This window comes from Nicotiana sylvestris, chromosome 3, assembly GCF_000393655.2.
Source record: "Nicotiana sylvestris chromosome 3, ASM39365v2, whole genome shotgun sequence".
Lineage (NCBI taxonomy): Eukaryota > Viridiplantae > Streptophyta > Magnoliopsida > Solanales > Solanaceae > Nicotiana > Nicotiana sylvestris.
Window position 1 is genome coordinate 208,699,586 of NC_091059.1, and position 15,950 is coordinate 208,715,535.

Genomic DNA, 15,950 nt, shown 5'->3' on the forward strand with positions numbered 1-15,950 from the left:
TTGAATCAAAAGAAGAAGAGAAATCAATACCTCAAACTCTTAAAGAGCATAGATTCATCTCTACAGCATACCGAGCTATCATGTATAATACAAGGTCTATTACAGAACATTTAAAGAAGAAAAAGCAAATGAAAGGAAACTCAGCAACTTGTATTTAGTTAGGCTTCAACTCGAAATACATGTTCCTAATCACTTGTTGACAATGGTTTGAGAAATACCTGGTAACGAAAGGAAATAAAAGGTGAGGGATCAGATGTAATAGCACCAGGCAATCAGCAACAGTTTTCAACCAGTTTCAAACCCAGAAAGTGAATAAAACAACCCAGAAAAACAGTTTCAATCCAAGTAATGAACTAGAAAACTTGAACCAGATTTGATTTCAGCTCATTTCAACTATCAACTATCCAGAAATTGTTTCAGTCCTAAGGAAACTTTAGAAATCACCAGTACCTCAATGAAACAGTTTTATTCTTTAGAGTTCTCAAAATGCTCTTTTAACTCTTTCGGTATTTCAGGACCTCCTTGTTTTTGAACTCAGTGTGTGTGTGTACTCTATCTTCTTCTTTTTTAGTCTTTCAGAGTATTAGATTGTTGTGTATATGAACTCAGTGACTATCTCCCTGTCTCTCAGAATGTTCTGCTTCTCTCCTTGTTCTCTGATTTTCAGCCTTTAAATAAGCATTCAATTAGTGTCATTCCCATTATCAATTCTACTTTTTTATTTCTTAACTATCCACTAACTTAGTGTTTTTAATTAATTCAGTAATGCAATTTCTACTCTACCACTATTGAGAAGCTTCCTACGTTAGGTAAACAATCTCCTTTATTGAATAATTCCTAGACTACCCCTTAAGTTCCTAATTATTCAATTAGAATCTCTTAAAGTTCTGAACATTTACAGAATTGCTAGGCAACCAGAACCAAAGGGCATCAGTTTTTGAAACCTAAATAGGTTTAGCATTGAAACAGAGTCAACAATAACCCTTCATATGAACAATCTGAACTGACATTAGCAAGAAAAGAACAATGAAGAGCCTATTTGATCGACCTTTGACACATTTAACATAATCATTTTAACAAGGAATCAAAACATCACGAGGATACTAATATGTTGCCTGTTAGAATAATATAAATATAAATTGAAAAATGGAAACCTACTGATTCAATAGCAAACTCATGAGCTTAAACAACTAAAACAGAAGCTGGATACAAACCTAAAACTAGACAGAACGGATAAACCAAAATTAGGGCACAATCCTTTTTTTTATTAAAATAAAAGCTAAAAATGGACAGAAATGAATGAACAAACAAATTAACCTAATAGGAAGATACTATTATAATTTCAACCCAAAGTCAGACATCTAAGATACACAAAGTAGAAAAGAAGAAGAGATGAAGATGAAACAAACACTAAACGAACAGAAATAATGAAGGGAACTTACCGGCTAAACTTGAAATTACACTCGATACTCTGATTCATCCGAAACCGATGCCAATCATTTGTTCTTTGTCAAGAACAAATGAGCAGCATCGGTTTTGTAGTGAATCAATCCTTCCAATGATGAAGATTAGAGGTCTGGATCGATGCATGTTATTAGGTTCATGGGAAACCGATTTTAAACTTTTAGGGCTCGATCTTAGATTTGAGATTCGAGAGGTTCTGGCAAGATTCGAGGGAAACAGATCGGGGATTTGGAAAGAGAGGGTTGTGGTGGTTCCGGGGTGTAATTTTGGAGGTGAACGGAGCCGGCGCCGCCACCCTAAGGCGGTGAGGGTACGGTGGCGGCGTCTATAGGGTTTGGTTAGAGAGGAAGAGGTTGAGAGGTTCTGAGGGGTGGGGGTAAGGTTTTGGGTATATTAAAATGGGTGATTTAATTTGAGTCGTTAGATGATTGAAATCCAACGGCTTCGATCAAAGCTTTTAAACAAAACGGGGTCGTTTTATTTGACTGGGGCTAGACCGGTTCAGGGGCGGGTCAGGGGCAGGTAATAAGGAAGGCTTTGGACCGTTCGATTAGGTTGATTCAACGGTCCAGATTGAAACGCTTGAAACAACGTCGTTTGGTTGAGGCTGGAGACGGACCGGGTTGGGGAAGACGGGTCTGGGCTGGTTTGGGGTAGGTTTGGACGGGTTTTGTTTGGGCTTGGGACCTTTTGGCCAAATTGGCCCAAAACCAGATTTTCTCTCTTATTTTCTTTTTCTTTTAAATTTTCTTTCTAATTTCTTTTTCAAAATTTAAAACTTAAAAATCCTAAATTAAGCTATAAAAACCCAAATTATCTTAAAATACTAATTATCTCTAAATAATAATTATCACACATAATTAATACCAAATTAAAAGAAAATCGCAAAATTTTGACATTAAACACTAAAATGCAAAAATACGTTATTTTTGTGAATTTTTCATTTTTGTAAAACAACATTTTACTTAATTAACCAAAAATGTAAAATCAAATCCTAAGTGCAGATGCTATATTTTTTTTGTATTTTTTAATGCATTAATAAAATTAAATATGCTCACAAAGATATGCAAACAATCAGGAAAATTGCACAATAATTCCTAGAATAACACATAATTAAAGAAAAAACATAATTTTGAGTATTCTTTTGGAGTAATTCATATGAGGCAAAATCACGTGCTCACAGGTATTGGGTTATTGGTTTAACGGTTCAGTAATGGTTTAGTGTTATTTTACTATTGAGTTATTGGTTCGGGTCTTGTTTGCCCAATTTTATTAACAATTTAACCATTAACCCAATAAACTTTATAAAAAACAATTTTACCCTTAGGTATATAAATTTTCCAGTTCTCCCAATTCTCCGTCTATTGTTTTAACTCTCCCAAAATTTGTCATTCAGCACATAGAGAAACAATGTTGTAAGGTTTATCATATTCTTTGAGAGGGTTGCAAGTTTATTATATTCTTATACACTATACATTATCCTTCATTACTTCTTCCCTTGTAAGGTTTATCATATTCTTTGAGAGAGTTGCAAGTTTATTATATTCTTATACACTATACATTATCCTTCATTACTTCTTCCCTTTAGAATCTAGATTGAGTTATCTTATCGGGTAAACCGATAACCGAAGCGATAACGATCAATAACCGATATCTTATCAATTCGGTTATCGATTTAGCATATTTATAACTCGATAACCAATATGTCAAGCCGATAACATTTACTACTGAATCGAACCGACCGATGTCCACCCTTACAAACACCTCAAAATTATAGACGTGTTATTTCTTTATTGGCCATTATATAACTAATTATTCTTAATTTAGGGACAATATTTATTTGTGGATCTCACTTTCTTTTTGATTTTTTTTCCCTTTTCCTCTTTTTTTTCTTCTTCACTAACAAATGTGGGACCTAGTATTCCACTTGTCAAATTTGTCGTATGACTCACAAAATAAACTTTCCCCATATTATAAGATCAAAGCCATACAAAATTTACTATTCCTAGGTTAGATCATGAATTCGCTTCTAATGCTACAAATTATATTTCCTAGCACCCCAAAATCAGGCAAGATAAACTATTTCAAATATTAGCAAAATCATTGCATTCCAGGTGAGGAACATATGAAGTGAAACGAGGGGACTGCTGTTTCTCTTATTTAGTACAAGCAATTTCATGCCATCAACCATATCTCGAGTTACTAATTTTTTAAGAGATTGTTTGGCATGATGGGTATGTCCTCCTCGTGCACTCCAAACAAAATGTCGGAACTTCAATTTGATATAATAGTATGATTATTGTGTTAGGTGTTTGCCATAATTTTCTTACCATATTTGATTTTTCTATTTGTGGAAGAAAATGACAATATGTTTACCTTAATTAGGTTTTCCTTTTTGTAGAAGGAAATTATAATTCTCTTATATTTGGCTAGTTCTTTTTCTTGTAGGAAAAGATTTCGACTTCTATAAATTGAGGATCCATCATTCTAATTCAGTAGCATCCATAATGTAGCCATATGGGGTTTGAGAGTCGTGTTCAGGGGGAGAATTTTACGGGACAAGTGTTAGTGTGTCATTTGTGTTTGCCTCTTCGTGGGGTTGTTCTCTCGATATTTGTATTTTTTTTATATAGTGGATTGCTCATCTCCGCCGTAGACATAGGCCTAGTTGACCAAACCACGTTAAATGTTTGTGTCTCTTTTGGTATATTTCTCTTTGTTGTCTGATTTATTATCGCTTAAGGTTTATGTTTTCCAACAAAATAACTCAACAATGCAATTATGTTTTTCTCTTTCATAATGGCAACTGCATTGTATGTTAATTATCATATAGAAAGTTGCAATAGGCTTCATTATTTTCCACTCATATGAAAAAAAGGGTAACATGGTGCATAAAGCATCCCACACTTAACGCAAGATCTGGGGAAAGGTTGCACCTCTAGGGTGTGATATAGACGGTCTAGCCTAATGCAAGCATTAATGGTTGCTTCCACGACTCAAACTCGTGACTTATAAGTCATACAAAGACAATTCTATCATTGCTTCAAGACTTCGATTCTTCCGCCATAATATGGAGCAGGAGTTAATTGCTTGTATGATCACCCAAGCTATGACAATTACCTAGTAAAATCACTTTTGTTTGTTTAGAACAATAAAATTATTCATGTTGGCAGAGTTAATTATCTCACAAAACCACTCTAATTTCTAGCCGGAAAAGCTATTTCTCTAAAATTATCTTCAACATCCCTTTCTTCCGAAAGTCCCAATTTCCCTAAAAGCATTATCTTAGGGAAAAATCCACACTCACTCTCCTATCTATATATCCTTAGGGTAGCTCGATGCACAAGGTATTTCAAGTTCACGCAAGGTTTGGAGAAGGGCCATTTTTGAAGGGGAGTGATGTAGACAGTCTACCTTAATGCAAATATTAATGGTTACTTTCACAGCTCGAACCCGTAACCTATAGGTTACACGAACACAACTTTACTATTGTTCCAAGACTATATATGTTAGCACGACAACAAAATAAATAAATAAATAAATAAAGAGAGACAATAGACATAAGTAACACACTTTTTGGCTTTGCTAATTGCTGGTGGACAAGTCCAAGTTGAATTATCATTAAGCACCAACAAAATAGTCTACAACTGGAACCCTTAAACTAGCTCACCTATTTTCTTTCTCTTTCCCAACTAATTAAACCCCAAAATAAACCAGGAAAGAAATACTAAAATGCATTTTGGTAATGCAGAAACATCAGCAGCCTTAAAATAATATCCTACACCCATTTTCTTCACATCATCATCTGCTAATAATATTACTTCAATCTGTTATTAATCTTAATGCTCTTGGTAATGCAGAAACATCCGCAACCTGTTGTTTTTTGTTAATGTTATAAGCCTGCATCTTGTTTTGGTATTCAGCCATCATTTCCTCTATCTTTGCTTGATATGGAGCTTTCTCTGCATCTGAAAAGGATTTCCACTTCTCTCCAGCAGCTTTACCCACAGCAGCAACAGATTTGTTGTTTGGATACTTTTCTTTGTACTGCTCTCTGAACTCTTCCATGAAAATGAAGAAAGCAGTTGTAGGCCTCTTCGGCTTATTAGTCTCTTCAGCCCTACTCTTCTCAACCTTGGGTTCGTTACCTCCTTTTAGTCGTTTGGAACGACGCACAGCGGTGGAGAAGTAGTCAGTTTTGTTATGTTTTTTCTTCTCTGTTTGTGGTTTACCAGTGATATTTCGAAGCTCTGCTATGGTTTTTGAAAGTCCAACACTGGCTAATCGAGCCTGTAATCAAATAAAATCAGCTATAGGAATTTAAAATTGACACAAAAGAGATACTCAAAATGGAGAGAAGAAGAGCATGATTAGTTATGCATGAATAAGTAATATAGGGATTAGTTATGCATGAATTAGTTACGCAAAGATTATTTTTTTGAATATTTGGTTTGTTGTATTATAAATTGATACACATTATATAAATTTTAAAATTAAATACTTATTTACTAAGAAGAGGAAGAGCCTAGTAGTGTGGCATCAGTGCTCTCCAAAGGGTTTGATGCAGATCAATCTGTCGAAGGAGGTTTTTATGAGTAAAGTGATAGGGGTAAATTTGTCATTTCAATATTTTATACATGTATTACTAATACATGCATTAGTTAATCTATCTTCTACCTCGCGTAAAATAATACACAGATTGGCTCATAACTTATACATGTATTATTTATGTAGAATTGTAAAATGACAACCAAACACGATATTAGTTGCTGAATTTTGTAAAAAATAACTAAAGGCTACCGAACATTGTATAAGTTATGTTGCCCCCAATATATGGATCATTTTTCTCCTAACCAGCTATCAAACGACCTCTAAATGTACACATTAAACATTTTGACGTTGCTACTAGTACCCTTTAAGGTTCAAAACTTGGTGAATAATAGGCCTGTCTTTTTGTTTGTTTGTTTTTTTTAAAACCTTTTTCCACTAAAATATCATGCTTTTGTTTACGGTAAAGTTCAAAAGTGTGATATGTGTCGAACCACACGCTACACATTGTACTCTTACCACTAGATCAAAGTCGTGTGGTAAGACCAAAAGACCTCTTCATCTTGCCTTTTAGTCCGGTTACTTCAACTGAACACATAGCTTTTGCTCATACCCTATATTTTTATTCAAAAAATTATTAAATATATACAAATAGTAAATTTTGAACTCAGTAAATTAGATGAGATATGATAGAATTGTGAATCTGAACCCATATAATTCAAATCTTGAATCCATCTCTGCGCTTACTCTTGACTACCATGGTGCAAGATAAAGAACTCAGACATTAACAAAATCACATAATTTCAGGTGAGTGGCAGATGAAGTGAAATGAGGGGACCATATTTCTCTTATTTATTAGTGTACTTCATCAACCATATCTTGAGTTACTAATTTTTAACGAGATTTTTTCCTGCATGATGGGTATGTCCTCCTCGTGAACTCCCAGCAACTTGTCGGAACACCATTTAATAAAATCAAATAATTCCAAGAAAATAATTCTAAACATGCAACCATGTTTCTCTATTTCATGGCAACTTCCTTGTTTTTTTTATCATACAGTCAACTGCAATCGGCTTCATTATTCATGTCGGCAATAATATTTTGAAGAGTTAGTCTTTCTAGAGTTTAAAACTTATGGTTGGTAGAAGAGTCGAAAATTCAAGTTCTTCACCTATCCATGCCAACAGTAATGAATTTGTCCAAATTCCAGAACACAGACAAGTCAAGAACTTCACATCCATTATTATATAGTTCAATAATTGAATGAACAGGGTTATGCCAACAAACTAGAGAAGAATTTTTAATGCCAAACGAAAGACACAGTCTTTCTTTCAATTCTGGTGTTCTTTACACACAATCAAACAATTGTTGATGTACATTTATTCGACTTAAGTAAGAAAAAGCTAACAAAGAATGAATGAGTATGAAAGAATTAAAGAATGAAGTTAGAAACTTTTGGAATTAACCTCTAAATCTCTCTATCCTGAAAGATCTCATGTTGTCTTCTCTCAATCAAGCATAGCATATATCAGTTCCATAATACTGCTGCTTGTAACTGCATCAAAAGGCTATTCTTCCTTTCTTTTGCAGATTGTGCGCTACAACGCCAATTCCTGCACTCTAAGCCACCAAAATTTCTCTTAACAAGGTTCCAAGGCTCTTTCTTTCTCCTTTATTTTATGCTGATTCTTGGCTCCCACCTTGTCGAGAATTCTGCTGAATAGGCGTCCATGGTTCTTAAAAGTCTTGAGGTTTCTCCTTCATTTGTTCGCTAGCTGAAAGCAGCAATGCTTATTCTTTTACCTTCACCAAACATTGGAGTTACATGACCATTTCCCATTTCTTCATTGAACATCTGCTTGGCTTTGGTGCTCATTGTTGCTTCTTCACTGAACATTGAGTTTGCTACATTACTAATTTCATCGAACAAGGGCTTTGTTCTTGATTCTTGATTGAACTTTAGCTTACCTACAAGGCTAATTCTTAGCTCTTCACAGGTCAAATCATTAGCTTCTATGCTGATTCTTGGTTCTACACAAAACATTGGGTCAGATACAGCACCAACTGTCTGTTCATAGGACAATTCATCGAAAGCGCATGTTTGAGGCTCTTCTTCTTCTTTGTTTCTCTTTGTAAGCTTAGAAGCAAAGACATCTAAAGCTTCCTTCATCCATGAATGCCAACATACTTCCCTTGCTTCACTAAATTTCAACTGCAAATGGAATCAAACATAAGATCAGAATACATCATCCTACTAAAAGGTATACGAATCGAAGTGATTCAAGATCACAGTAGCTTATTAGATAGGCAGATTTGAGACATACCCATAGGCGTTTTCGGACAGTTTTCTCAGGCCAATCATCAAGTTCATCAGTGACAAGCAAAGGAAACATGTGTCCCTCATGAAATGTGCCTTGGCTTTTGCTCTTGAAACTCCAAGTACCTAAAAATTCTTGAACCTCAACCTCACCAATAACCCCAGATTCCTCAAAAGTCTCTCTTAAAGCTGCATCTTCTAATGCCTCATCAGTTTCCCAACCACCCTGTAATTTCATTTACAAAACAAAGAATGTCAAATTTCTGAATGATTAAAAAATATTATCAATAATCCAAACATGGGAAACAAAAACAACAGACAATTGGATGGAAACTGTACCTTAGGAAACATCCATCTTGGACTTTTCTGTGAGCTGATCAATAAAAATTCCAAATCATCAATTTGGGTCCCTTGAACTGTAGATGATTGGTTGGTTTTTCTGTATCTGTACGGAATGCATCTGCACCATTGGTAAAATTGACAGAAAAGTCAGATCAATGACAATTTGATCAAAGATAATTCAACATACCAAGAAATTGATTTGAAAAATTCTTTTTTGTATCAAATTTAAGAATTCAAAGCAACCCCACATAAAAAGTTTTCAACTTTCTTCAATTTAAGCCAAGAAAATGAAGGATTAAGAGAAAAAACTATAATAATAAAAAAGAATACACACCCAACAACTTGACGACAGCCATCATTATATCTCTGCAAATCTCTACCAGTTCGTGAGATCATAGACAAGGTCTTTGTCATTGCCATAGCAAAAGAACTCCACAAAAAAGGAGATGGAATATATATACCAATATAACTATAAATCTCGGAGTGCAAATTAGGGTCGTTAAGGTGAGAGAGAAAAAGAAAAAGAAAACCCAATTGGAATTAGTCTGTATCTAGTTTATAAAACAGGAAAAGGAGCAGCTATTTTCTGGGATTAGATCAGTTTCCTTAATAATTTCAAGAAGCTAAAAATACAAAGAGAAGAGACGGATTTTAGTATTTTCTATGCGTGTGGATAATATATGGGAAGCTCTGCTACAACTCTGTGTGTCCACTCCTTTTAATAGGCAAGGGAAAGAAAGTGATTTATAGAATTTTCCTAATGGGGGCCTGTTTGGGCGTGGGTCAATCATTATTTTATGCTTTTTGTAATTTTCTGAGAAGGTCGTGTTAGTAAATCAATAGTAAAATTTTATTATGGTTGTTGTGGGTTGTAGACTAAAAGTAGGTCCCCAACCCCTCTGTAAAATATGCTGACGCGTGAGGAGTCGCTTTCTATCAAACTCGTTGTAATAAAGAGAAGGGTCTCAACTCTCAACTTGGGTCGCACTCGGTATTTGTGACTAGCCAAAATACTGCTGGGTTCAAACTCGCCTCGGCCTAAACACGGTTTTGGCTTGGTAGGATATTTTTAGCACCGAAGTTATTAAATCAAACTATGTAATATTTATTTAAATAATAAAAATTCTTGTAATAAAACTATAATTTTATAAATAAAAAATAATATTGAAAAAAGATGAGAGCAGTATTTTACTAATAAAGTAAGCATTAAAGTAGAGGAAAAAAAGAGTTGAGAGGGTTGTAGTGCATAATTTAGACAAGGATTCAAACCCGTGAACAACCCCTTACTTTGAAAATCATAAACCACTGGACTGTCTCATTAATTTTGTTAAGGGTGATCAAAATATATATCAATACCAATATAAAATAATATTCAATCTATATACATAGTATCATTTTCCAGCGAAGAGTGTTCACTTGACTACCCTTGGAATAGTGTGACTATATCACTATTTCTAGGTTAGAATGAGAAGCGATAATAACTCGCACTCGATATTTGCACTAAATAAATAATTATATTTATACATAAACTTTATAGCTTAATTATAGTTAATTAATATACATTTTCATCTCATGTTAACTATTATTATCTTCACACACCACAGTACTATTTAACGTAAACACTGAAAGTGTATAAAAAATTGAAAATTTTGTCCTCCGTAATAGTTAAAATTACTAACTAGTGATATAAAGTTTTGTACGTTAATCCGGTCATTGGATTGTTTTCGTGAAACAAATTCATAGGTAATAATTAGGTAATACTCAAATTATTCATATCCATGTCTAAATTATTTGGATTTAATGCTTGTCGCAGCTGTACAAGCAGGTTTACTGTTAAGTTTTGGTCTTGTCGATGTTCCCACCCTCCACTCATGTGTTGTTGCAATTTGAGGAAGTTTAAACACTTGCCAAATTTGGCATGGGAAAAGAGAGTACTATTCTGTGAAAGAAAGAACAGTGAATTTAGCAAATCGATCATTGCATCTAGGAAGGAAGGTATACCGCAACAATCGAATAAATATGTTAGAGTACTAAAATGTAGATAACTAATAAATAAATAAACAGACAAGACTTCTTTCAAATAAAGATAGATTTGATTTTGTAGTATATTACAAATGTTATTTTAATTATGAGAGATCAACAAAAAATAACATAGAATTTTGTAAGCAAAACACAGATTTTAGAATAAGTTCAGAGTATAAGTGGATATAGGAGATCGTTTTAGAGGAAAGAGGTCGGGGTGAGGGAGAGACATGAACAAAGTATCCCCTGATAGGATTTAATAGGGGATTTGTTTGGTTGACAAATTAAAGCACTAGTAGTTATGCAAGTGATTATGACACAAAAATGTTGGACATGTTATATGGTGAATAAAAATATGTAGATTTGTTTTATAAAAACTGTCTAACTTACGAGCAATTCTATCTTTATTCGCATAAAAAATTACTAATATTTATTTTTCCAATATAAGTTTAATTTGTTAATACCAGTAGTGCACAAATTAATACGAGAAATCAAATGTTGTATCAATTATACAAAGTTTTATTTTGGAAATAAAATCTTGTACTAATGAATTTTTATCTGATGTGGATACTATAATATTAAAAATTTCATGTACGAATGACTTTTTATTGACCACTAAGCCATGCCCTTAAATGCAGAAAAATTTTCATCACTAATTTTTTTTATCCAAACACAAATAATCCCTTAGACGTGACCCCAAAATATTGCATAGCAATCAGTTACAGTTAGTAAAGGGTCACCTTTTGAGCCTACTGCCATTCAATTTTGGGAATAGTAGAAAATCCAAGTGTGCAATTTGAAGCAGTAGCTTCAATTCTTTCCATTACATATCAAAGATGGTCCCATGGTTTTCTTTTACACGGCATTTAAGTATCCTAATTAAACTAGGGGGAAAACGACATTTTAAGTCAGAAATTACCTTGTTGATAACTTTGAGTACGTAGCCAATGATGAAATTAAGTAGTAAAGGAGATAAAATTAACACGTTGGGCACACAGAAAATTGGTTTATTGCATGCAAAGCGTAAGGATAAGACCATAACTAAAAACACGCAAATAACGTATAGCAAGTTGGACACAGAAGACAACTTGACTGCATAATAAACAAGAACACGATGCTGACTTAGCTTGAAAGGACAAGACCGCCAACATAAAGGCCAAAAGGTGTCTCTCGTGGACTTAGCTTCCTCTTTTAAGTCACAAGCAACTTGTCAAAAGGATTTGAAGCATACAAATTAAGTTACTATTAATTAACAATACAATCTGTACATATTCAACGTATTGCTTAAGTGAAATATAAAAGTTGGATCAAAGCTACTGGATTCGACTGAAACTATAAGTACTCTAGCTCCGCCACTGATTATCATGACTCATGTATGTAGGGAATAGTGAAGACTGAATAGGTAAAGATTTTTTGATATTTCATCAGCTTTGCAGTTGGCACATGATGTGTCGTTTTTTCTACCCTTGGTGTAGTATCAATCCATAAAGAATCAATGCTCAGCTTTGGATTCGTTAATATCAATAATAAAAGCTATCTCATGTGGAATTTGATGGTGATGTTAATCACTGCTTTACAATCGAATCTCTCTTTTGGAAAGGGCTCTCTTCGAATTTCTTCTGACTTCTTAGATGCGAATTATGGGGGTGTTAACCATTTTCTAATCGAATTTTCCTTTTGAAAAGGGCTCTATTCGAATTTCTCTGACTTTTTAATTGTGTGTTTCACACTTTCTGGAAAGGTTGATAACTCCCTCTCTTCTCGAAGTGAATTAAGAGAAAGGGAAGTGCACTCAATCAATTAAATATTGACCTTGCCACTATTCGGCCCACATTTTCTTAGAGGACCTAAGTCAACAGTTACCCATTGTTAAATCATTTGCGCCGATTATCATAGGCGGATTTAGAATTTTAATAACATGGGTGCACCACTTAAAAGGAGAAACAAAGAAGTATTAAGTGGGATTTGATCCCTAATCCTCTAGGTAAATAACTCAACATTTAACCAAGTACACCATTTAGCCTCTTTGGAGCATGGATGTCAGCCGATAATACTAGATCAATTCTAAAAATATATATATAAAATATCTAGTTTGACGGAAAGACCATGGGTTCACGTGCCCGTGTAAATGCCTACAAATCGGCCTCTGCCGATTATGATCTGTTTTGTTTCTAGAACATACGACTAGTAGAAGCCCAACTAAACTTACTAATCGTTCTGTTTTTGTCTTTTGGCGAATGTAGCCTAGAAAAACTGCGCCGTCAAAAGGACTTTGGGCTTCTGTTGTGGTACACATGCTAAAGGAATTGTTAAAATAGCACAAGCTAACCAGTTTTCGGACTGATTATTTAAAAATAGCCAGTATTTGTAAAGTCATTGAAAAATAGTCACTATTTTACTGCAACAGGGACCGGTCCAGCATAATATACTGGAGATTGGAGCACCTGTATATGAATTTCCAGTATTGAATGACCACTTGTAAATCTGGCTATTTTTGAATTTCTCCCTAATGAATTCAAGATGGGCTTCTATTTTGGTCCACTCCTAGAAGATAGAAAATCCGTCTTTCTCCATACATCACCACCCTAAGTCATCTTCGCAAATCACAACTATCAAACCAGACCCATCACCACCCACTACTAGATCTGAAATCACGAAGTCGCCACCATTGCCTGAACCTGGATCTAACGCCAGATTTGGACGGCTGCCTTGTCGAGAGAGGGAATAAGGAGAGAGAGTTGAGGGAGAAGAGAGAGAGGGTTGGTGGAAACGTTGAGGGATCAGTTATATATATTTGTATTTTGCTATAAAATATAAAAAGAACCTATAAATAATAATATTTTCAAAGTATTCTGGTTTATAATAAATAGGGTGCATTATTTAATTATAGCATGTAAAATTTCCTACTTGATTTCTCTGTCCAAATATTTTAGCCTATCCAAAAAGAATGTCATTTTTTTATTTAAAAATAATTTAATTTTAAAAATTTCTCATTTTATCCATAATAAAATGATTTATAGCTACATAAATATTTATGACTTGTTTTAAACTATAAATTTCAAATGTTTTTTCTTTTTTAAAACTCATGCCCCACGTTAATTGGGACGGAGTGGGCAGTTAATTTGGTTAAAGTAAAGGAAATTTTTAAAAAATGAGATAATTGAAAAAGTCAATTGTCGTCTGCATTCACATACTATCGGCCGATAATTACCGGTCACAACTCACAATAATGGAAGCTTGACGCAATTGAAAAGAGCTCGCCCACAAGGCGCAGCAAACCCAACCGCATAAACGTCTCAAATCCATCTTAGAGCCATGTCACCAGCCAAATACACGTATTACCTCATTATAAGTACATAAATCAAAGTAAAACATAGACTACTTTTTTGTTCTTTTCACCTTTTAAGGTTCTTTTCCACGTTCACATATGAAGTAAACGGTACATGCATTTTGAAATTATAGATGAGAAAGGGAAAGAAATCTGAGCATCATCCAGTCCAAAGGATTAGGGTGCCTTTCACCAAATAAAAGAGAATACGGAGTATTATAGTTAGTGTATGGGTCAAAATCTGACCACAATGGTCGACCAACATGGGACCTCGCCTAAGCGGCGAAATGGTGAAAAGCACCATGACCAACCTCAGTTCAATCATCGACAGTGTATGTCAAGTAAAAACGATACTCGAATAACGACGAAAAGACCGTCGCGTGAGTGTACGTTGATCAAAAAATACAGTAAAGTTCCAAGAACTATATATAGAAGGGGGATTCTCGGAAAAAGGGGGCGGGACTTTTCCTCTCAACTCTTTTTCTTACAATTTGCTCTTGTGAAGGATGAAAATTGATATTTCTTTCTTCTTATCAAAGATGGGATTGTAATATCAAGAAATCTAAACCATTCCTATTTTTCATTCATTATCTCGATATATATTTTTTAGATTTGAACTTGATTATGCTTGACTAAGATTTTTCTCTTCTCATCATTAATTGATTTAATCAAAAAGTTTAATATTTTTTGGTCAAACAATTAGCTTAGTAATTTTCATATTATATGTGTAACACTTAGCATAATTTGTTTGACTAAAACGTGTTAAGCCTTCTTAGTTAAACCATTTCAATAAAAAGACTTGGGGCAAAGTTTAGCCGAAGATAATTAATTTCAAATCTGAGATTGTGAGCACCTAATTTTTGACAATATTTAATTTTTTGTCACTTCTTCTATATAAATATTTTAGGGGTTTTAACCAACAATTTTTAGCTTTGTTACACTTTTTATTATAGGGTAAAAATAAAAAAAATTAAAAGGTGAATTATTACTATTACTATTATTTTATTTTTTATTTTTATTTTTATTTTTAAAATAAAAAGAATCCCAAAAATATTTTTTTTTTAATTTTCGGGTGAGATATAAAAAATAAGAAAAAGGAAAGTATGGAATAAAAAAAAATAAAAGTAAAAGTGGGTGGAATTCTCTTTTAAAAAGTAAAAGAAAGTGGAAAATTAAAAGTAAAGTTTTGTGAAATTTTTTAAAAAATAAAAAGTAAAGAAAGTTGGAATTAAAAAATAAATATAAAGGTACCTGAAAATTAAAAAAAAAATTAAAGTAAAAGAAAGTAGAATTTTTATAAGAAAAGCAAAGGAAAGTGGATTGTTTTTTTAAGAAAAGTAAAATAAGTGGAATCCTCTTTTAAAAGTAAAAAAAAGTGAGATTTAATTAAGATAAAAGTAATTAAAGTTGGAATTTAAAAAATAAAAGTAAATAAAGGTGAGATTTCTTTTAATTAAAAAATAATAAAATATTTTTTTTAAAAAAAAGAATCTGAAAAATTTCGAAAATTTTGCTATAAATAGAAGAGAAATTCTGAGAAGAAGAGGGAGAAAGGAGAGAAAAGAGAGGGGAGAATTGAGAGAAACAAATTTTTTTCTTCTTCTACGCTACGACAATTTCTACTCGTGTTATTCTTTCTTCCTCTTTCTTTCGAAAATTTCTAGCAATTCAACACCCCAAAACCCAACAAAAAATACTTCAAAACATCCCCTTTTACACGCCAAAGAGTGGTGTTAACAGTCGAGGTCGAGGATTCCGTTGGAGCTCTGTTCACCGGCTTTGATGATCATCTTTGCTTATGCTTGTTCGGCGTTCGTCTAAGTAATTGTACATATTCTTGGAGACTCATTTAATTGGAAATCTTGCATTAAAAGGTTTATTCTTCCCTTTTTTATCTTATTTTATGTGATTTTATTTATTTATCTTTAA

The 15,950-nt window shown here is 33.5% G+C and overlaps 2 protein-coding genes across 2 annotated transcripts; both read right to left on the bottom strand.

Annotated features, from left to right (window-relative positions):
* Positions 1–5,286: 5,286 nt before the first annotated feature.
* Positions 5,287–6,888, bottom strand: LOC104218664 (high mobility group B protein 3-like). The gene is made up of 2 exons (XM_009769206.1): positions 6,877–6,888; positions 5,287–5,754 (listed from the first exon to the last, which is right to left on the bottom strand). Exons 1-2 carry the CDS (start codon positions 6,886–6,888, stop codon positions 5,287–5,289), a joined length of 480 nt encoding a protein of 159 aa, XP_009767508.1.
* A 346-nt stretch (positions 6,889–7,234) lies between these two features.
* Positions 7,235–9,384, bottom strand: LOC104218659 (nudix hydrolase 18, mitochondrial-like). Its single transcript, XM_009769202.2, has 4 exons — positions 9,006–9,384; positions 8,669–8,789; positions 8,337–8,555; positions 7,235–8,224 (listed from the first exon to the last, which is right to left on the bottom strand). Exons 1-4 carry the CDS (start codon positions 9,089–9,091, stop codon positions 7,784–7,786), a joined length of 867 nt encoding a protein of 288 aa, XP_009767504.1. The 5' UTR covers positions 9,092–9,384; the 3' UTR covers positions 7,235–7,783.
* Positions 9,385–15,950: the final 6,566 nt, after the last annotated feature.